The sequence below is a fragment of the Rhea pennata genome, chromosome 1, assembly GCF_028389875.1.
Source record: "Rhea pennata isolate bPtePen1 chromosome 1, bPtePen1.pri, whole genome shotgun sequence".
Lineage (NCBI taxonomy): Eukaryota > Metazoa > Chordata > Aves > Rheiformes > Rheidae > Rhea > Rhea pennata.
In genome coordinates, this window is record NC_084663.1 from 159468861 (window position 1) to 159488800 (window position 19940).

General features: G+C 58.8%; 2 protein-coding genes across 3 annotated transcripts; one reads left to right on the top strand and one right to left on the bottom strand.

Moving 5' to 3' along the window:
* Positions 1-247: 247 nt before the first annotated feature.
* On the bottom strand, positions 248-3757 carry ZIC2 (Zic family member 2). 2 transcript variants are annotated; one of them, XM_062575666.1, is made up of 4 exons: positions 2719-3757; positions 710-873; positions 360-526; positions 248-284 (listed from the first exon to the last, which is right to left on the bottom strand). In XM_062575666.1, exons 1-4 carry the CDS (start codon positions 3755-3757, stop codon positions 248-250), a joined length of 1407 nt encoding a protein of 468 aa, XP_062431650.1. The 2 variants fall into 2 exon arrangements, with proteins under 2 accessions (XP_062431650.1, XP_062431640.1); XM_062575656.1 differs by having other exon boundaries at positions 248-526.
* An 8852-nt stretch (positions 3758-12609) lies between these two features.
* Positions 12610-18330, top strand: ZIC5 (Zic family member 5). The gene is made up of 3 exons (XM_062575679.1): positions 12610-13437; positions 13474-13873; positions 17876-18330. The coding sequence occupies exons 1-3, from the start codon at positions 12610-12612 to the stop codon at positions 18328-18330; spliced, it is 1683 nt and encodes a 560-aa protein (XP_062431663.1).
* The last annotated feature ends 1610 nt before the right edge of the window (positions 18331-19940 follow it).

Genomic DNA, 19940 nt, shown 5'->3' on the forward strand with positions numbered 1-19940 from the left:
AAATAAGAATAATAATAAAAAACAGCAAAAAAAAGAGCCCGAACCCGGAGGAGGGAGGGGGTGGAAAAACAAACACCCCCTTTGCCCCATCCTGCTTCGCCACCGCTTCGCTCCCCGCAAGCAGACGCGGTCCGGCGGCCGCTGCGCGGCGGGTCTCGCTCCCTCCTCCTTCCTCCTCCTCCTCCTCCTCCTCCCGGGCGGCGGGAGGGACGGTGCGGCGGGCCGTGCAGAGCAGTCCGGCGGGGCCCTACACGTACCACTCGTTGAAGTTGGAGGAGAGGCCGCTGTGGCCGCCGCTGCCGCCGCCGCCGCCGCCGCTGCCGCCGCCGCCGCCGCCGCCGCCCCGGTGCACGGCGGACACGGCCGCTGCCGCCGCTGCCGCCGCCGCCGCCGCCGCCGCCGGCGAGAGGTTGCTGGTGCTCTGCGGCTCGGCGCTGGGGGACACCAGCCCCGGCGGCGTGGAGGACTCGTAGCCGGAGCTGGCGGCCGGGGACGACTCGGAGCCTTGCGGGGACGACTCGTGCACCTGGGGGGCAAAGGCAACACGGCCCGGTGGAGGGGGCGCGGGGAGGCCGCCGCCGCCCGCCGCCGCCCGCCGCCGCCGCCCGCCGCCCGCCGGCCCCGCGCCCGCCGCCCGCCGCCCCGACGGGGCGCCCGGCGCGGCGCGGCCGCCCGCCCGCCTCCCGCGGCCGGCTGCGGCGCCGGGTACCTTCATGTGCTTGCGCAGGGAGCTGGGGTGCGTGTAGGACTTGTCGCACATCTTGCACAAGTAGGGCTTGTCCGAGGTGTGGACGTGCATGTGCTTCTTGCGGTCGCTGCTGTTGGCGAAGCGCCGGTCGCAGCCCTCGAACTCGCACTGGAAGGGCTTCTCCCCTGCAAGAGAGCGGGGGCTGAGCGCGGCTGCCGCGCCCCTCCGCACCCCTCCGCCCCCTCTTCTCCCCCCCCCCCTTTTTTTTTAAAAAATAAAAATTTTAATTTTTTTCTCCCAGGCGAGAGCGCCGGGGGAGCGTCTCCGCCAGGCGAGAGGCCGCTCTCAGCACGGGGACGAGGCGTTTCGGGCCCCCCCGGGTCTCCTCTGCCCCCCCCCCGGGTCCCTCCTCGGTAGCGGGGCGGAACCGGCGTTCCCACGTGTGCCGCAACCCCCAAATACCGCCGGTGCCGCCGGCCCAAGCCGGGCAGCCCGCGGCGAGCACCCCGGAGCTGAGCGGCCAGGCCGGCCAGGGCATTTTCGTTTGGGTTCAGCTAGTGCTGACAGACTCTCGCCTCCAAAAAGCATTAAGAAGGGGGGGGGGGAGGCAAAAAGGGGGGGGAAAGAAAAAAAAGGGGGAGAAAAAAAAAAAGTCGAGATGTTTTGCCTCGGAACCAAATCCAATATCCTGTTAAACTGTAAACCATTAACAACAGATTTAAGGCTAGGCAGATTGTTTCAAGTATGGATATTCGAGATAAACACAAATCCTCTGGGAAAACTAAACGTCTGTAAAATACTTCATTTAATTTTCATACGGATTCCTCACCCGGCTGCCAGAACTCCAAATGCTGCAGAGTAATTTGGAGGTGAGAACTCAACATCCCCCCATTTGGAGGGGGAACCATTTAACATTAAATTCCATTAGCACCTAAATTGTTTCTTAAAGACATCCGCTCAGACACAATGACTTAAGTGCGGGCATCGCATGCAAATACATTTCTCAAATTTTAAACCTTGTTAAAGCTCGTCTCGCACCTAGCATCGTTCTTAGCACTTAAGGAAACAATAGGCCTACAGATTTTACCCTTATCCGAGTAAATATTTATCATCGAAACTGCTAAAATATTTGGCTGTCTTTTACGAAATAGTCTGGCACAATTCTGGCTGCGAGTAGTCGTAGTAAATGAATAATATATGAAGCCGGAGGATGCGTTTATTTTGTTACTGCTCAGCTCACGCGATTTTCCATCAGGAAGCTTGGGGTCCTTTTCCCACATTTCACCTGATTTTTTGTGTAAGTTTCTGAGCCTCAAATCCTCTGTTACCTATTACATAATTTAATAAACTCTGCAAAACCACCTTAAATCACCTCAAGTGAGACTTTAAAAACACTTTTTTAAAAAATGAGAAAATTTTATTGCCTTGCTCACACCATTTAAATTTAATGGAAAGCATTCCCAGAAAGGAACGTTTTGCCCCTTCCTACGAGATCTTGGGTGAATAAAGGATTTTGTATGTGTCTGTATAGTTTCGCTCTCTTTCTCTCTCTCGGTGCACCTATACGAAACCCACGCACATAAGCGTTGAAGTTGCATGTAAATACGTTATGCATTGCATATGTATAATGCATTGTAGGGATCTATATGCCTTTCCGTGTTTCGAGAGCAGCACGGCATTTTTTTTCGCCTTTTATTTTGCACCGTTAAGAAAAAAGTTCAGTCGAGCCTCGGTACATTTCTACGTTGCTTATTTCCCAGATTAAAAGAAAGCAATAAAAATATCCTTTCGAAATCGGAGGGTCTGGGGAAGGGGGGGAGGAGAGGAGAAACCAAAACAAACACGGCCGTGTGATGAAACCGGGAGGCTTGGCGCTGGGGAACATTTTTAAAGGAGATCCTTATGCTACGACTCCTATAACTCTACATCTCTCTTTCTTTCTCTCTGTCTCGATACGCACATGCACACCCGCGCGTATATCGCAAGCCTCCCAGGAAAAAAAGAGGGGGGGGGATCACAACACGAATTACCTGTGTGCGTCCTTTTGTGGATTTTGAGGTTTTCCGATCTGGCGAAAACTTTCCCGCAGCCGGGGAAAGGGCAGGGGAAGGGCTTCTCTCCCGTGTGCACTCGGATATGATTGACCAGTTTGTATTTCGCTTTGAAGGGCTTGCCTTCCCGGGGACACTCCTCCCAGTAGCAGACGTGGTTGCTCTGCTCGGGTCCCCCAACATGTTCCACCGAGACGTGGGTGACCAACTCGTGCATGGTGCTGAAAGTTTTATTGCAACTTTTTTTGGGGTTGTTGAGCTGCTCGGGGTCGATCCACTTGCAGATCAGCTCTTGCTTGATACACTGCTGCCGCATGTATCGGAAAAAGGCACCGGGGTGGTGGTGGTGGTGGGCTGCCATGTTCATGCCCATATTCATATTCATGGGGCCGTACTGGTTGTGCAGCTGCGCCGCCGAGTAGGGGTCAGTCCTGGGGCTGGAGACCTGGCGGTACTGGTCCGAGCGGGCGAACACCTCGCCGGGCAAGCCGAGCCGCATCTGCCCGTTGAGGACGTTTTGGGAGGCGTGGGGGCCGTGCTGCTCGTGGATGCCCGGGAAGAGGAGGTGGCTCTGAGCGTCCGTGTGCGGGTGGTGCAGGCTGCCGGCCGCCGGCCCGAAGATGCCGTGCTGCCCGCCGGCCGGCGACGAGTCGCCGAAGCCGCGGCTGCGAAACAAGAAGTCCCGCGTGGAGTTGAAGGGCGCCCCGGAGTAGGAGCCGACGTGGGCGCCGTGGGGCCCCAGGGCGGCGGCGGCCGGGTAGCCGGGCGCCTGCGACGTGAACGCCGAGCTCTGCCCGGGCGAGAGGTCGTGGGCGCCGGCGTTGAGCTTGAAGGCGCCCATGTGCGCCGCCGCCGCCGCCGCCGCCGCCGCCGAGTCCACGAAGCTGTTCTGCGCCGCCAGGCTCAGCTCCCGGTCCTGCATCTCCGCCGCCGCCGCCGCCGCCGCCGCCGAGTGGTGGTGCCGGGCGAAGGTGCCCACGCCGATGGCCGGGAACTGCGGGCCGGCGTCCAGCAGCATGGTCCGCGCCGCTCCGCCGCCGCGCCGGGGCCGCCGCTCCGCCGGGGCCGCCGCTCCGGGGCCGCCGCCGCCGCCGCCGCTCCGGGGCCGCCGGCAGCAGCGGGCTGCGGGCGCCGCGCGTCCCCCGCCTGCGCTGCACCGGGCCGGGGCCGCCGCCGCGGAGCCGCCGCCGCGGAGCCGGAGCCGGAGCCGGGCAGAGCAGAGTCCAAAGGCGAGCGGAGACCCAAAGTGTATTAAAGGAGCTGAGGCGGGGGCGGGCAGGGGAGGGGAGGGGGAGCAGGGGAGGGACGGGGCTGGCGGCGGGCACCGGGCGGGCGGGGGGGGGGGCGAGGCTAGCTTTGCCGTTCCCTGCAACAACGCACACGCACACACACACACGCACACGCGCGCACACGCACCGCGCCCCCGCCGAGGTGTCGCCGCCGCCCGGCCCCGCGGCCCTCCCCGTCGCCTCGGCCCCCCCGCCGCCGCCGCCCGCGCCCTCGGCCCCGCTCTCGTTTTATCCTCCGCCGGGCATCAGCGCTGGCTCTCACGGAGAAAACTTGCAGCCGCGGGTTCCCACGGAGGAAAAGGGACCCGAGCGGGGGGAGGGAGGGAGGAAGGGAGGGAGGGAAGGAGGGGGCTGCCGCCGCGGAGGGGGCGGGAAGGGGGTCCAAAAGGCGGATTAAAAACAATAAGGGCGGCGGTGGGGGAGGCAGGGGGCGGGAAGGGGGCCGCGGAGCGGCGCGGAGCGGCGCGGCGGAGTTGCAGCCGGTCGCCCTGCGGCCGCGCCTGCTCGCTGCGCGGGTCTCCGCTCGCTCCTCTCCTGCGCTGTTTATCGCGGTGGGCGCTGCTGAGGCGGCTGCTTTTTATTTTTCTCCCCCTCCCTTCACCCCTCCCTTTTCTCGCTATTTTTTTTTTTTTCCCCTTTTTTTTTTCCCTCCCTTTCTCCCTGCCCGGCCTCCCTGCCTCTCTCTCCGCCCGCACTGGCAGCTCCCCTTCCACCGCCCCCTCCGGCAGCCGCCCGGGCCCTCGCCCCGCACCCGCCCACTGGCCCCGGCCGCCCCGTCCATCCGGGCGCCGCCGCGCAGCGGCTAATGGCCGCGCCGCGCCCGGCCGAGCGCAGCCGCGTAGCCCCGGCCCCGGCGCCGCCGCGCTCCGCCTCTCCCCGCGCGGCTCCTGCCTTCGTGTTTTTTTTTTTTTTTTTTTTTCCTTTTTTTTTTTTTTTTGGGGGGGGGGGGGGGGGAGGCGGAGAGGGGGCCGGGCGAGCCACACGCACGGAAAATATCGGTGCGCGTTTGGCCATGCGATCCTGCCTTGGGAGGCAAACAAACAAAGCGAGGGGCTTCCAGCATAAACAGGGGCTTGTGTGTGTGCGCGTGTGATTTCATTTATTTATTTATTTATTTATTTATTTTAGGGGGTGGTGGAGGGGAGGGGAGGGGAGGGAAGGGAGGGACTTGCCCAGCCTGCGGCCCCTTCCCCCTTTTCGGCTAAAGCACATTAAGCACATGATCGATAAAGGGACGGAGGGGGGGAAATCAAATCAAAGTCACGCCGGCGATGCTACCACGGCTGCGAGATAAATAAAATAGAATCAAAATAGAGGAGAAAACCGTCGCCCGCCTTGTTCGGGCTTTTAAACCACTTGTGCGGGAGCAGAGGAGCCGATCTGCATGGGCTGGGTGTGCATCTGGGAGCAGATGCTTCAGGAGCTTTCCTTGCCTCTTCCCTTTCTTTAAAAAAGAAACAAAAACAAAAAACCAAAAAAACCCTCCACCCTGCCATTGTTATTTGGAAACCGGATTCTTACATGGCAGGAATAAAAAAGCATACAGCGCTCACACACACACACGCAGAGCAAACAAGTCCACTTCCCCTCCCCCACCAGTAAATACATGTCTGGCCCCTGCTTCAGCTTGTTTTGCATTGGCTGAAAAATAATCATTGTGGTGCCAGTAAGTAACCAATAAATAAGGCTTTTTAAAAAATAAAATAAAATAAAATAAAATGAAACGCGACATAACATTTGCAGCATTAACCTTCCTGCACTTAATCTTGCATTTAGATTCTGATCAGTTCTGTACTTTGTGGAGAGGAAACCAAAAAACGTAGGATTTGGTGTGATTTGCCTGGGCTTTTATTTATTTTTTTTTCGGAGGCGGGCTAAATTCTCCCAGCGACATTCCTGTGACTCCTCACGGCACTGACTTCCGCATCAGGCACAGGCACGATCCGAAGTGACACTTGCGTCCAGCAGAGATTTTTACAGCGATACATAGGTAGGTAGGTAGATAGATAAGATAGATAGATGGATGGATGGATAGATAGATAGATGGATGGAGGAAGGGAAGGAAGGAAGGAAAAGGTATCACTGACAACAATCTGAGGCTGTTTAAATATTTCCCTACCGCTGTCACTAAACAGTTAAACCATTTCAAAGCCCTGTCCCGAAAGTGGGTGAAATGTGCCACTACCGTTCATTACCCTTTGAAGAAGGCAAGGATTTAATCTGTGGAGAAGTGAGGTTGCTTCTCACCCGAAATGAGCATGAGAAGATAAACTGAATATTCATGTAGTCCTCCACCTCTGATGGCAATAGCCCTTTCCTCTTCACCACGCCGTCACTTGGTCCTGTCTTTCCAGGCAGGAGTGTCTGCTCCCCATATATTCTCTTCCCCGGCTGCAGCTTTCGAGCATATGCTATCCTTGTCCTGACCCCCCCCAGGCTCCCAGGGAGTGGCCGCGAACAAATTCTATTTTTCCTTCCCTGGAAGGTTTCAGAGGCGGCGGAGGTCTGGGAGGTGCCCTGACGACTGCTGGGGATGTAGAGAGCCCAGCTGGGAGAAGAAAGCCTGATTCTTCTATACCGCCTGCCTCCAGATAAGTGAAAAATTCTACCTGCAATTAGCCACGTGAATATACTTTTTTCCTTCCTCCGATAAAAAAATAAAAATAAATAAATAAAATAAAAAGAAGTTACTGCAGCTGAGATAAGAAAGGAGAGCAAAATGTCTAGGGAAAATTCTCAGTTAAAAATACATTTTTAAAAAAGAAAAAAAAAAGAGAAAGAGAAATGTTAATATAAATACTCACTCCCTATCCTTCTGCCTTTCCTTTCCTTTCCTTTCCTTTCCTTTCCTTTCCTTTCCTTTCCTTTCCTTTCCTTTCCTTTCCTTTCCTTTCCTTTCCTTTCCTTTCCTTTCCTTTCCTTTCCTTTCCTTTCCTTTCCTTTCCTTTCCTTTCCTCTCTTTTTTCTTTTCTTTTCTTTTCTTTTCTTTTCTTTTCTTTTCTTTTCTTTTCTTTTCTTTTCTTTTCTTTTCTTTTCTTTTCTTTTCTTTTCTTTTCTTTTCTCTTCTCTTCTCTTCTCTTCTCTTCTCTTCTCTTCTCTTCTCTTTTCTTTTTTCTTTTCTTTTCTTTTCCCTTACTTCCTTCTTTCCTTGCTTCTTTGCCTCTTTACTTCATTTCTTTTCTTTCCTTGCTGCCTTCATCTCTCTTTCTTTCTTTCCTTCCTTCTTTCTCTTTCTTTCCTTCTCTCTTTCTTTCTTTTTCTTTCTCTCTTTCTTTCTCTCTCTTTCTCTGCCTCTCTCTCCCTCTCCCCCTCCCCCTCCTTCCCCTCCAGCCGCCGCCCGCCCCCCGGCACCGGCATCGGGATCTTTGGGGGAGCCGCTTAATTCCCGCGCAGCCCCCGCGGGCTGGACGCGCTGCGCTGCTCCCCGCGGGCTCCAGCCCCGCTCCCTCTGCAGGACGCAGAGGAGCTGATCCAGGTTCAAAGTCATGTCGCCGTCCCTCCTAGGAAGTGCTTTATTTCTCTGCAGACCGCACGGCCCCTTCCGCGCGTCGCGGGGTGGGAAGGGCGGGAGGCGGCCGGCTCGAGGGCCGCCGCCCGGCGCGCACAGCCCCGCTCCCGGCGCCTTCCGGACGGGCCGAGCGGCCGCCCGAAGCCGCTGCTACGCTGTCCTATGGAAACAAGTTTTTCAACAGGTTTCTGGAGGTGCCAGACCTGCAGAGCGAACGTCAGCCTTCCTGAGAAAGCATTCCCCTCTTCGTAAGTGTTCCGAGATTTTCTGCTGAACTGCTCTTGCTCTGCTGTTGCTCGTACCGGCTGCTGATACGGAGGGAGCTGGGGGGGAGGGAAGACCAAGAGCAACCTTTTCCCTTTCTTTCTTTCTTTTTCTTCCCCAACCCTGGGCTCTCTACCCTCTCTGTACCGCCTCCGCCTCCCAGCATCTTTCCCTGGTCGGTATCAGCGTCCAGGCAGAGCAGCTACCTGCGCCCTCCGCGCTGCCGCCACCTCGGGGTTCAGCGCGGCCGCTGCGCGCCCGCGGCGGGACGCCGCTCGCTGCCGCCTCAGCGGGGTCAGGGGGGACCGCGCAGGGGCCGGGGGCCGGCGGGGGGTTTCGCTCCCCAGTCCGGGCTGTGCTTCTCCGCGGCAGGGAAAGGCAGAGGTGCGGGGCGGGCGGGTGGCCCCGGCACCTGAAAGCAGCGGGGCGATTTAGGCAGGATCGCTTGCGCCGTTGTCTGTATCGCGGACACTCATAAATTCAACAAGATCATCAGCAGGATATTAAGTTGCAGGTTACCTTTGATTCCGCCGATCTTAGCCACTTCTAGGCCGTTCGACCTATGACCCGTGAAGACCACATGTGTTGCGCTGTAGCCTCCCTCTGTAAAACACACTTCGGGACAAAAGTCCTTTGTCAGCCTCTAAGACTAGGGTAACGTAAAAGAAAAAGGGGAAATAATGAAAATCTCAGCCAAAGCTGTAACTTTTAAATGCATTTTTTTTAAACCACTATAGCGTAGGGAGTAAGCAGGAGGGAGCACCTTTCCTTCGTGCCATTAATATTTATTGTTCTCTCAGTTGCACTTGTTAACAAAAAAAAAAAAAAAAGAAAAAAAAAGAAAAAAGAAAAAGAAAAGAAAAGAAAGAAAGAAAAAAGGAAAAGGAAAGACATTAAAAAGTTGCTGTATGAAAACACCGTCGCCGGTGATGCAGTAAGGCAGAGGCGGCGAGGAGTAGCGTAGCTCCGGTTTTTAAGGACGGGCACCTCGGCCCAGCGGCAGCCGTGTGCCTGCTCGTGCCGTGCGCGGCCCGGCTGCGCCCGGCGCGCACTTTGCTCGCCCCGCTGCGCGGCTCCCGGGCGCGCACCTCGGCCGCGGCGCCCCCCAGAGCGGGCTCGCCGTCAGCGCCGCGGAGCTGGTATTAGCGGCACCTTTTCCCTACCGGAGAGTCACTAACATATAAATGTTAGTGACAGAGGAGAAGCTTCCCAATAAAGCGCGATGGACTTTGTAATACAATTTATGCTGTCATTCATAAATAACAATGCCATATGGTAACCATATTGCTTATACAAGTAAAGCCGTCAAAGTGTCACTATTTGATTTATCTCAACAGCTTTTTTTTCCAATGGTGACATTCGGCTGCAGAGAAAAGGGAAGGAGGGGGAGCAAATCCAGAGCACATTTTGGCCTGGGTTTCCTGAGGCAACCTCTCCCTCCCAGCCCCTCTCTGCATATATAGATATGTATGGGCAGACAAACATATATATATACAGATGCATATGTATTTTGAATGTTCCCATTTCTGAGCAATTCGCCAGGGCAGAGGGGGCGGGCATGGGTTACGCTTTCCCTGGCCAGGCGAGCACTCAACGTGGCAACTCTCAAACTTTCTCAGCCGCCGAAAGGCCCCGACGGCGCGGACGGGCACCCTTGCGCTGCATCCTCTGAGCCCTCTCCGTGCCGCTTAGGTGCGTGAGGTGTTGAAAACTCGGCATTATTGGGAAGAGGAGACTTACTTTCTTTGGGTATGAGCTATCCTCCCTCGCCCCCTTTCAGGAAGAAGGGGCGGGGGCACAGACCCCTTTCTCGCTTTAGGGTCTGTGTGTCCCTGCGAAGCAGCCCTGCCCATGGGCAGCGCTGGGGCATCCACGGAAAGCCCCGTCGGGTTCCGCTGGCTCCCTGCCCGGCACCACCCCTAAATCCTCTCCCAGCTGGTACTTTGGCACCTGGGTCGGGCTGCGGGGGCGGGGGGGTCTCAGGTCCTCGGATTATCCCTCCCCCCCCAAAGAAAAGCCCAAACCGCTGCAGACGGAGGGTGGGGGGCGAGGGGGGGGGGCGAAGAAGCCGGCCTCCGCCAGCCGTCGCGGGGCTGCGGCTCCCGCTGGCTGCGCCCACCCACTCGTGGCCGCGGTGGGGGCTCTCTCTGCGCTGCCCCACGCCGCGGGGCCGCCCCACGAGCGGAGAAAGCGGCCTGCAGTTAGACGCGCCAGGCGGCGATCCGTTTTGGCAGGTTTGGGGGTTCCCCGAAGGATTTTTTTTTCCCCGCGGTATAAAACACTGCTCCCTACTCCCTAGCTATCAATAAGAAGTGCGTAAAAGACGATTGCTTGTAAACGGCGTTCACGATCATTAGCATACGTTTCCATCGCGCAGCAGCCCGCCGCGCAACGCTCTGCTGCGAAAGCCCCCTGCGAGCCCACGGCGGAGGGGAGCTCCCACCGAAATACCCCAGCGCTTGCGGCTCGCCGTCGGGGCCCGCCCGGGCGCTGCGGATACCTGCGCACTGCAGGGCAGCCGCTGCGGCGCCCAGTCCCGACGGGCGCCCCCCGCCCGCCGACGGCGGCCCCGGGCAGGCAGCGCCGGGGCGGCTTGGGCCTAACGCGGGGTGCGGAGGCCAGCTAACGGGATAGAGTCCTTCGCAGCCTCCCGGAGCCGGCGCTGGCCGAAATCGCCCCAAATTGTCAGCGCCCTTCGCTTGCCAGCGCTTGTACCGAGTCGCAAAAACGGGCGCGTTTCCACGGGAGTTCCGGGCAAACCCTCCCCCTTGACAGTCGCAGGTCGGCTGCTTAGTAGTATTCAGCTATAAAATATTGTCTTTGTTTTATGGCCTCTCATAAAAGGAAATTGATCGGGGGGATCTATTGGAATTAAGACATATTAAATCGATGACAGATACATATCACGCTGCGTTTAACAAGAGCGGTACAAGGAGGCGTGCACAAGATACTGCGTTGCCGCAGCCCTGCGGTTCACGTTCACAGCATCTCTGCCACGCAGCCCCCCATTAAACCATTATCTCTCGGGGGCGTCACGCAGCGGAGCGCCCGGAATTTGGGAGGGGGAGACCACGCTTCATATATAAATAATAAATATAATATATACATATAATATATATATATACATATATATGACATGTCTGTATATGCACTGGTGTGGGAGGAAAAGTTTTTTACGGCTCAATAAAACCATCAAGAAGCCTGTTTTAAAAGCCAGAGATGATTTATTCTTATTCTTTCCCTTACAGCCTTGCTAAAGTCCCCGGCGCTGCTGCCTGCGGCGGGGTCTCCGCAGGCACCGCCGGCGGAGAGGGGGCCGCAGCTCCTGGGGTGCAGCCTGTGCCCCTCCCCCGGCGCTCCTGGGGGCCAAATCCTGCCCCCTTTTCTCCACGTGAGTAGTGGGCGGCCTTGCGGGCGGGAGAGCCCGGCCGGGAAATGCCGGAGGGGCGCGGGTATTTGGGGGGCGGGGAGGGGGAGGGGGGTGCTGCGGAGCTGCTCCAGGCAGATGTGCGGTGGGGCAGGGGATCCGGTGGGATGTGGAGGAGGTGGTTGACCCCCCCTCCCTCCCCGTAGCCCCCGGCCGAAGCGGAGACCCCTTCGGGGCGCCCGCCCCTCCCCCCCCGCGGCGGCTCCCCCCGCCCCCTCCACGGGAAACACCACTTCTCCCGGCTTTTCCTCCGCGGGCAGCGGCCCCTCTCAGGCAGCCCACGGCCGGGGGCTCCTCACCTCGCGGACCCCCAGACCAGACGGCACCACCAGACCTCTCTCGTCCCGGCTCCCCAGGGCTTTACGGGGCGTCATTGGGGGGGGGAGGAGCTTTTCGCCCCTATCTTGTCCTTGCCGAACGAGCGCAGACTTGGTGGGAGCTGCCTGGGGGGAGGCGAAGAGGGGCTGGCGCCCCCCCTTCCTGGCTTCCCCGGTCCCTGGAGCCCCCCCTCACCCCGCGCTGCACCTGCGCGGGTGCAGCGCGGCTCCCCCGACGGGGCGCCCCGGCGCAGGCGCCGCCGCCACCGAGGCAGGAGGAAGCACTGGAGGAGGGAGCGGGCAGAGGCTCCCCGAGCCTCTCCCTCACGGCCCTTGCTGCGTGCCTCCCCGTCAACTGCTTACTCATTTATTTTCTAAAGGAAAGGAATTCCTCCTCCTCCTCCCCCTGCCTTTTTCTTTCTTCCTTCCTTTCTTCTTTTTAGGAGCATGTTGGCTGCCTTCCCCAAGCATCGCCTTCAATCGCGTGCCCCGGCCTCGCGCGTGTGCGAGATCAGGCCGCGCTTTCCCGAGGACTCGCCCGTGAATGAACGACGGCCTCCCTCCCCGCCCCCCGCCGAAAGACCAGGGAACAAACAAACAAACAAACAAGCAAACAAATCAAAGAAAAAGAAACGACCCCTCCCGGGACCCACGACCACCCCAGCAGCAGGCCCGTGAGCGGGCGGCCGCGCCGGGCGCCCCGTCGGGCCCCGCGCGCGAAGTGTTTTTTTTTTTATTTTTTCCCCGAAGTTTTTTTCTTTTTTTGATTTTTTTTTTTTGTGGTAACTTGGCGGGGGGGCGGCGGGACGGGGGGGGGGGCCGGCGGGGGCGGATCCCCGCTGCGCCGGCGGCCTGAAAGGGAGCCAATGGCGCGGCGGCGGGCGCTGCCAATCATCGCGAGCCGTCCAATCCCCGCGGCGCGGCGGCCAGGCCGTATTTCCCTGTGCGCCGCTCAAATGTGGTGAGCGCTCTGCCAATCGCCGGAGGACGGAGCGGGGACGGGGACGGGGATCCGCCGAGTTAGGAGCGAGGACAAAAGAAGTTAAAGAGCCGCTTAATATATACATGTTTTTGAAGGCGGGTAGAGGGAAAAAAATAACAACAGCGAGCGTAGATGGGCTTGCCCGTGTCGTTATGGAGCCCCCTTTGAGCAAGAGGAACCCGACACTGAGATTAGCGGATTTGGCCGCGGCTCAGCCCCATCCTCACCAGAACATGACAGGCTTCCCGGGGCTGGGGACCCTCCACGGCCACCCCCACCACGCGGCCCACCTCCACCCGGGGGACGCGGGCGGCGACCCCGGCGGCGCCCTGCCGCCGCTCGGACCCGAGCACATGGCGCAGCCCGCCGCCCTCAAACTCACGCCCGAGGCGCTCACCGCCGCCGCCGCCGCCGCCGCCGCCGCCTTCGCCGCGCCCGCCGCCGCCGCCACCGCCGCCGCCGCCGCCGCCGCCGCCGCCTACGCGCCGCCCGCCGCCGCCGCCCTCGCGGGCTTCCCGTCGGGGGGGGCGCCGGGCCGCGACCTCCTCCTGCGGCGGGACCTGCCCGCCGCCGCCGCCGCGCACGGGGCGCTGGGCGAGCAGCACCCGCCCGCCGGCTCCCCCCACCTCCCGCACCCGCCGCCGCACGGCGGCTTCATCCCGCCCGCCGGCACCTACGGCGCCGCCGACGGCGCGCACGCCGCCTTCCCGCCGCTGCCCGCCGAGCAGGGGGCGACGGGCGGCCGCCACCCGCCGCTCAACGGGCAGATGCGGCTGGGGCTGGCGGCCGCCGCCGGCGGGGACCTGTACGGCCGCGCCGAGGGGCGCTGCGGGGCCGCCGCCTCGTCGGCGCTGCAAGGCTACGGCTCCGTGAACCTCGGCCTGAGCGCGGCGGCGCACGGGCACCCCCACGCCCACCACCACCACCAGCAGCAGCAGCAGCAGCAGCACGGCGGCGCGCACGTCGGGGCGGCGGCCGGGGCCCTGCTGCGCTACATGCGGCAGCCCATCAAGCAGGAGCTCATCTGCAAGTGGATCGACCGGGAGCCGCCGCCGCCACCGCCGCCGCCGCCGGGCGGCAGGAAGCCCTGCTCCAAAACTTTCGGCACCATGCAGGAGCTCGTGAGCCATGTCACCGTGGAGCACGTCGGCGGGCCCGAGCAGAGCAGCCACGTGTGCTACTGGGAGGAGTGTCCCCGGCAAGGCAAGCCCTTCAAAGCGAAATACAAACTCATCAACCACATCCGAGTGCACACGGGAGAGAAGCCCTTCCCCTGCCCCTTCCCCGGCTGCGGCAAGGTCTTCGCCCGCTCCGAAAACCTCAAGATCCACAAGCGGACTCACACAGGTGGGTATCCCCAGCGCCCCCTCCCCCGCCTCTCGCTGCCTCCGCAAGGGTTTTCTTTCCTTTTCTTCACTTTCCTTTTTTTATTTTTTTTAATCCCCCCCCTTTTTTCCCTCCTCTCCTACGTGCTGTCGGACATGTGACTTTTTCATGAATAAGTAATTCGGCAGCACACGGGACACGCACACGCACCCAGCCCCTCTGCCCGGCACACACACGTGCCCCCCCTCCCCGCACCTTCAGCCGCCTTCTCCCCACCCCCTCGGCCAAACACCCTCCCCATACCTCGACGACAGCGGATAAATGCACAGATTAATAAATAGCGCGGGGGGAGCCGGGGAAGGGGTTGGATTGGGGAGGGGGGGAGATGAGCGGCAGAGCCGCTGCAGAAGAGAGAGGAGAAGATGCGCGGCCGTCGGGGCCCGGCTGCCGCCGCCGCCGCCGCCGGCGGTGTGTGTTGGGGGGGAGCCCTCCTCCCGGGGAAGCAGCGCGGATTTCGGGTTTTCCTGCTGACTGCGCGGCCCGGTGGCCGGGGCTGCGGGGTCTCACGGGGGCGCAGTTGCCCTTTGCAGCGCCGCCCTCGGGGCTCCTGCCGGCGCCGCGGCGGGCGGCGGGCCCGGGGAGGGGGCGAGAGCCTCCCTGGGGGGCTCTGTCCCCCCCCTTGGGGTCCCCCAGGGGGAAACCGCGAAGCCACCGCGGCTCGGCAGGAGCGGGAGCCGCGGGAGGACGGAGCGGGCTGGCGGCGGAGGCGGCCGCGACCGCCCGGGGACAGGAGAGCGGCGGCGGGGGGCGCTCGGGGCTGCGGGGAGGGGTGTGCAGCAGCGCTTGGGTTATTTTTTTTTTCTGTCTTTCTTTCTTTCTTTCTTCCTCCTCTCTCGCCACCGCATTTCGATCTGGGTTTAAAAACTCCGCTGGAAGCGAACGAAGTTGGGATTTATCGCGGTAGACAAACATTATTCCTCGGAGGACGCTTAAGGAAGTGGAGTTCCCATAATTGCTTTCTTGATTTACTGCTTGTGGCTGGGAAGGGAGAAGCGGCGACCGGGCGACGCGCAGTGCCCGTGCGGAGCCCAACGGCCCGTGCCTGGGAGGATTTTAGACGTTGTCATCAGAGAGTGCCACGCGTGAGCGTGGGCACGGAGACCTGCGGGCGCGCAGCTCCCTGCGCCCTGCGGGCACCTCTGCTGCGGCAGCCTGGCTCTCGCTGCCGCTGTGGTTGTTGTGGTTGCTCGGGTCCCCTTCCCGCAGTCCCGCGTGGGGCGGGAGCCACGCCACGCTGGACGGCGTCCCGCGGGTTGTCCCGCCTCGTGGGGGGGGGCACTGCAATCCAAGGCGGGGGGCTGGAACAGCTCGACCCACGGCAGAGGGAAGGGGATGCCCTGCCCCGGGTCCGCCCCACGTACAGCCCTCGAGTGGACGAGACGCAGGGAGGTGCGTTTGAGGACTAGACCTTCTGCCATCCCTATCAGGTTAATCACTATAATTTCGGCGCTAATTTAGCCGGGTGCAGCCTGGGAAAAGGAGATTCACAAACGCTTTGATTATTGCGGCCATTTCTTTTTATAAAAAAAATAAAAATAAAAAAAATAAAAGCCCACATCATAATTGGGCACATGCAGTCCTCGGGGGATTTTACGCGTTTCTAGCAGTTCTCCAGGAAGCAGACTATGCCTCCAGCTTAGGTGGCGTTAGTTTGGCTGTTTTTACCTCTTTTGAGGCTGCCCCAGGCCACGTTACCCCGGGCTGCTTGAGGACGGCAGCTGTCCGCTGCCCCCTGCGAGCAGTCCCCCTTCTCGGGAGAAACGCTGTCCCGACCCCGAAAACCCCTGTTTCCCTAATAGGAATGGAGCAGGCGCCTGCATAGCGCAGCACCTTACCGCAGCCGGTGCCCAGGATCGCCAGGCTTCCCCCGACGCTTACCCCCACCCCCCCAAATATCTCCTACCCCAAAGTCCCTGCGGGCCCCGGCGGCGGCGGCGGCTGCTCGCAGCCTTGGGCTGAAACTCCCTACAAATGGTTAAGCTCTGACGTGACGCCCTCGTCAGCGTGCCGGGGACACTTTCGGAACCTTCTTGCTTCTAATTTTGTGAAATTTGATCATTGCAAGCTCAATGTTCGCTAAAAGCAGCAGCTCCTTTTTTTTTTTTTTTTTTTTTTTTTCCCCTTTGAAGCCCCGATGGAGGCAATTTTCCTAGCAGCTCCAGTGCCTGCTGCAAATTGTGTAAATCAGTGCATCTGTCAGATGGCTTTCCTTGAAACTATTCGAACTACAGATTACAGTAGGACATGTAAACCTTTTTTTCTTCTATTTTCTTATTTTTAAAAATAAATTAATACTGATATAGCTAAGCCCTACAGTATATTCGCTTTGTTGCCGAGAAAATGAGCAAATGAGGTGGGTCTCTCTACACAGCGAAATTTTTATCGGTGGGAATGAGAATATACGTTCGTTTCTGTGCACGTGAAAATCGCTTTTAAAAACCACGAGATGCATTTTCTTCACACTTTTTTTTTTTTTTTTTTTTTTTTTAGATAAATTTGCTCTTCCTCTCTAGTGCTACCACTTCGCTGGTAGGTGAGCAGCTTTTAATTGAAAAAGTTGACGTGTGAATAGGCTGCGGAGGCATATGTTTCTATAGTAACCGCAGAGAAATAGCTACCTTTTGGAAGTAAAAATCGTTTCCTTTTTTTCCATTACTATTTCAGTAAATATTATAGGATTATACAAGCTGTAAGAAACGGTTAAAATCGCATCGTGGAAGTTAGAAATATGTCCATCGAGCGAGTTTCTTTTCTTTTCTTTTCTTTTCTTTTTTTTTTAATATCCAAAACAAGTCATATCTTAAAATATTCATCACCCGTGCCTACAGCGACAGCGTTTTTATCTCGGAAGTCGCAATAAGCGTGTTAAGGATTATCTCTCTAGGTCTGTGTGCCTGATACGTGCGTTAGATCCACGTGCAGCGTGAACAGAGAAGGAAAAAGTTACTCTCTATTAAATTCTCTTCCTTGTGTAATACACTGATTTGGCACATTCCCTCCCCCCCCCCCCCCCCGTTTGCTCAGTAATAGGCATTTGCTCAACCCCGATTCAAGAACTATGGGAAAGAGTCGCTCCGGAGCACAACTATTTGTAACAAAACACACATGCCCCAAAGTATTGTATTGCGGGAGGCGGTGGGACTGAAAGGTATGCCAGGCAAAAACGCCCGAGGCTGATTTTCCCAAGCACTTTAACTGCTAAGCAATGCGTAAAGCTATTAAAATAGATTCGCCATAGATTTTTTTTTTTCCTGGTTAATCCCGACGCAAATTAGCCTCAGGTAAACAGATACCCTAACAGCAGCCCGCTGTTGTCATTATTAGTGCCCACGGCTCTCGCAGCGCGCTGCTCTCGCCAGCGGGCAGGCGCTCGGGGAAGGCTGCTGGGTGCTGCCGTGCACTCGGGGCGCGGCTTGCCCGCCCCCCCCAGCGCACGCACCCGCACCCGCACGCACCCCCTGTTTACATCTGAGTGCTTAAACAGGTGTTACTTTTATTTCCCCAAATTAATTATCCTCCCAACACAGTAAACTCTAGGGAAAGGATTATGCACAAGATGTGCCAGCCAGGCTCTAGACAAACACCAGCCCTAGAAGGCAAATGCATTGAGAGGGTTTGTTTGCTTTTGTTCATTAGACCCCGTAATGAACATTTCTCCCGGGCCGGGGCAGCGCTGCGACGGGCCAGCGAGCCCGGCTCCTGCCTCGAGGTGGTGGCTTTATTTCTCGGAGGCCGCAAGCGACATCTCCCTGTTTGCAAAACGCGGTGCCCTTGGCGCCAGGCAGTGCGGGACGCTCGGGGCGGGCTGAGGCGTCGGGAAGAAAATAATAAAGTAATCATAATTACAAAAATAATAATAAAAACGGGAGGGGGGGGCGCCGCGGGCGTGCGGCGTTGCAGCGAGCCGGGTGTTGGAGCCGCGCTGCCGGCGGCACCGCTGACTCCCGGTGTTGCTCCCGGCAGGGGAGAAGCCCTTCAAGTGCGAGTTCGAGGGCTGCGACAGGAAGTTCGCCAACAGCAGCGACAGAAAGAAGCACTCCCACGTCCACACTAGCGACAAGCCCTACTACTGCAAAATCCGCGGCTGCGACAAGTCCTACACGCACCCCAGCTCCCTGCGCAAGCACATGAAGGTCCACTGCAAGTCGCCGCCGCCGTCGCCGCCGCCCGGCGCCGCGGGGTACGCGGCGGCGGGGCCCCCCGACGGCCCGCTGCCCCCCGAGGGGGACCCGGCCGCCGAGCCGCCCCGCGCCCGCGCCGCCGCCCTCTCGCCGCCCGTCACCGACCTCAGCGAGTGGTACGTGTGCCAGGCCGGCGGGGCGCCCCGACGGCCCCGCACGCCCGCCGCCCGCGCCGCCTCGCCGGGCCCCGACGGCGAGCAGCCGCACAGGACCTCGGCGGGCAGAAGCGGCCCGTAGCGGCCGCGCCGCGCCGGGCACCGCGGCACGGCCTGGCAGCGCCATCAGGTTTGACTCGCGCTATTTATTCCGTGTACGAAACCCTATGGTGTTTGTACGGTTAACTAATTTAATTAAAGAGACTCGGACTTCTTTTTTTTTTTTTTTTTTTTTTTTTGTAAGGAAAAAAAAAAAAATGCCTAGCGCCACGCCGGACTTGCTCGGTGCCCCGAGCTGCGCACTTGTGCCAGGGGGAAGGTGCCAAGGCAGATGCCCCAAGCCGCAGCTCCTGCCCTGCCCGGGCAGTAGCTCTCTTTGCAGGAGAGGGAGGGAGCGAGGGGCAGCGTGTGCGGCGCGAAGGGCTGGCGCAGCCTTCCCCGTTCCCTGCACTGCCCTTAAAAGCTTCAGCTCCCATCCCAGCGCCCCCTTTCCGGGCTCGGCCAGCCCCAGGGGTCGCAGTGGCCTCCCGGCTGCAGACCAGCACCTGCTGAATCTCCAAGCAGTGAAGCACAGATTACGCATCCCATGAAATAAAATGAAATAAATGCTCTTTTTTTTTTTTTTTGCCCCCCCCCTTCCTCTTTCAGTTCAGCTCCTTTGTAGTTGTTGCTTTCCCTTCTGAGTCGCAGAGTTCCACCCATACCCGGTATTTTCTGTCCAGCCTGTTTCTTTCTCCCTTAGCTGTAACCATGTGAAAACGATTTAGGAAAGGAAAGACAAAAGATGCAGCACTCCTCTTACCGCTTCTCCACGTTTTGTACGCTTACGGCTCCTAAAACATAGCCGGAGAATAAAAGAAACCCGCTGCTATTTGACAACTGTGATACTGTGATACATTTATTTTTTTTCCCCTAAAAAACACACGAAAGCTGACAGAGATTTTCCGTTTCCTTGGGGTTGATATTATTACAGCTATTATTATTATTTTTAAGTTCGTCTAGAGAAAGAAGACTTGGCACCTTGCTCCGTCCAGACCCGTGTGCAGTTAGCGGTTAAGCCGCGGGCGGCGAGGAGCCAGACACAGGCGGCTGTCGCCTGGGGTTTGCCGTCCGACGGGGCACACACGCTGGAGGGGGAGGGGGCTCGGGGCTGGCAGCGGTCGCGGGGAGGATTTTAAAAATAGATAAATTTAGATACGTAATTTCTGTTGTATTTCTTCTCTGCAGCCAGGCCCTTTGCGCGCTCCTGCTTGTCCACAGCCCCGCGCGGTGCCCGAGCGGCCAGGCAGTCACCTGGGGGCGGGGAGGAGGCCGGAGCTGCTGGGAAGTGGGGGGCGAAGGGGCTGCTCGGGCCGGGCCCGGGGTGCCAGAGCCGCGGCCCGGGCGCGGAGGTGCCGCGGGCGCGGAGCGGGCCGGGGCGCGGAGCCGCTAAAGAGCGCTAATTCCTCCTCGGAGAGCCCGCGGGCGCGCAGGGGCCGCGTCCCCTCCCCCAGGCCCCGCGGAAATCTGTTTTGTGTGCTGTGAATGGTTGATGTGGTCTTGTCATTGCTAATAACGTGTACGCGAACGCGATTATTTTGTACAGTTGAATTAATTTATTTTCTGACATCACTTTTTTTCCCCCTCTGGAAGAGTACAGAGCACACCAAAGAATTTTGCTATTAATTTTGGTGATAGATTGTTGTTTACGAT

Excerpts from the sequence above, each read along its gene's own strand:
- ZIC2 (XM_062575656.1), bottom strand. The coding sequence starts at position 3,757 with ATGCTGCTGGACGCCGGCCCGCAGTTCCCGGCCATCGGCGTGGGCACC. Across the intron at positions 874-2,718 it reads CCACAAAAGGACGCACACAG|GGGAGAAGCCCTTCCAGTGC; the intron begins GTAATTCGTGTT and ends GCTCTCTTGCAG. Across the intron at positions 527-709 it reads CCCTGCGCAAGCACATGAAG|GTGCACGAGTCGTCCCCGCA; the intron begins GTACCCGGCGCC and ends TTTGCCCCCCAG.
- ZIC5 (XM_062575679.1), top strand. The coding sequence starts at position 12,610 with ATGTTTTTGAAGGCGGGTAGAGGGAAAAAAATAACAACAGCGAGCGTA. Across the intron at positions 13,438-13,473 it reads CGGCGCACGGGCACCCCCAC|CACGGCGGCGCGCACGTCGG; the intron begins GCCCACCACCAC and ends CAGCAGCAGCAG. Across the intron at positions 13,874-17,875 it reads CCACAAGCGGACTCACACAG|GGGAGAAGCCCTTCAAGTGC; the intron begins GTGGGTATCCCC and ends TGCTCCCGGCAG.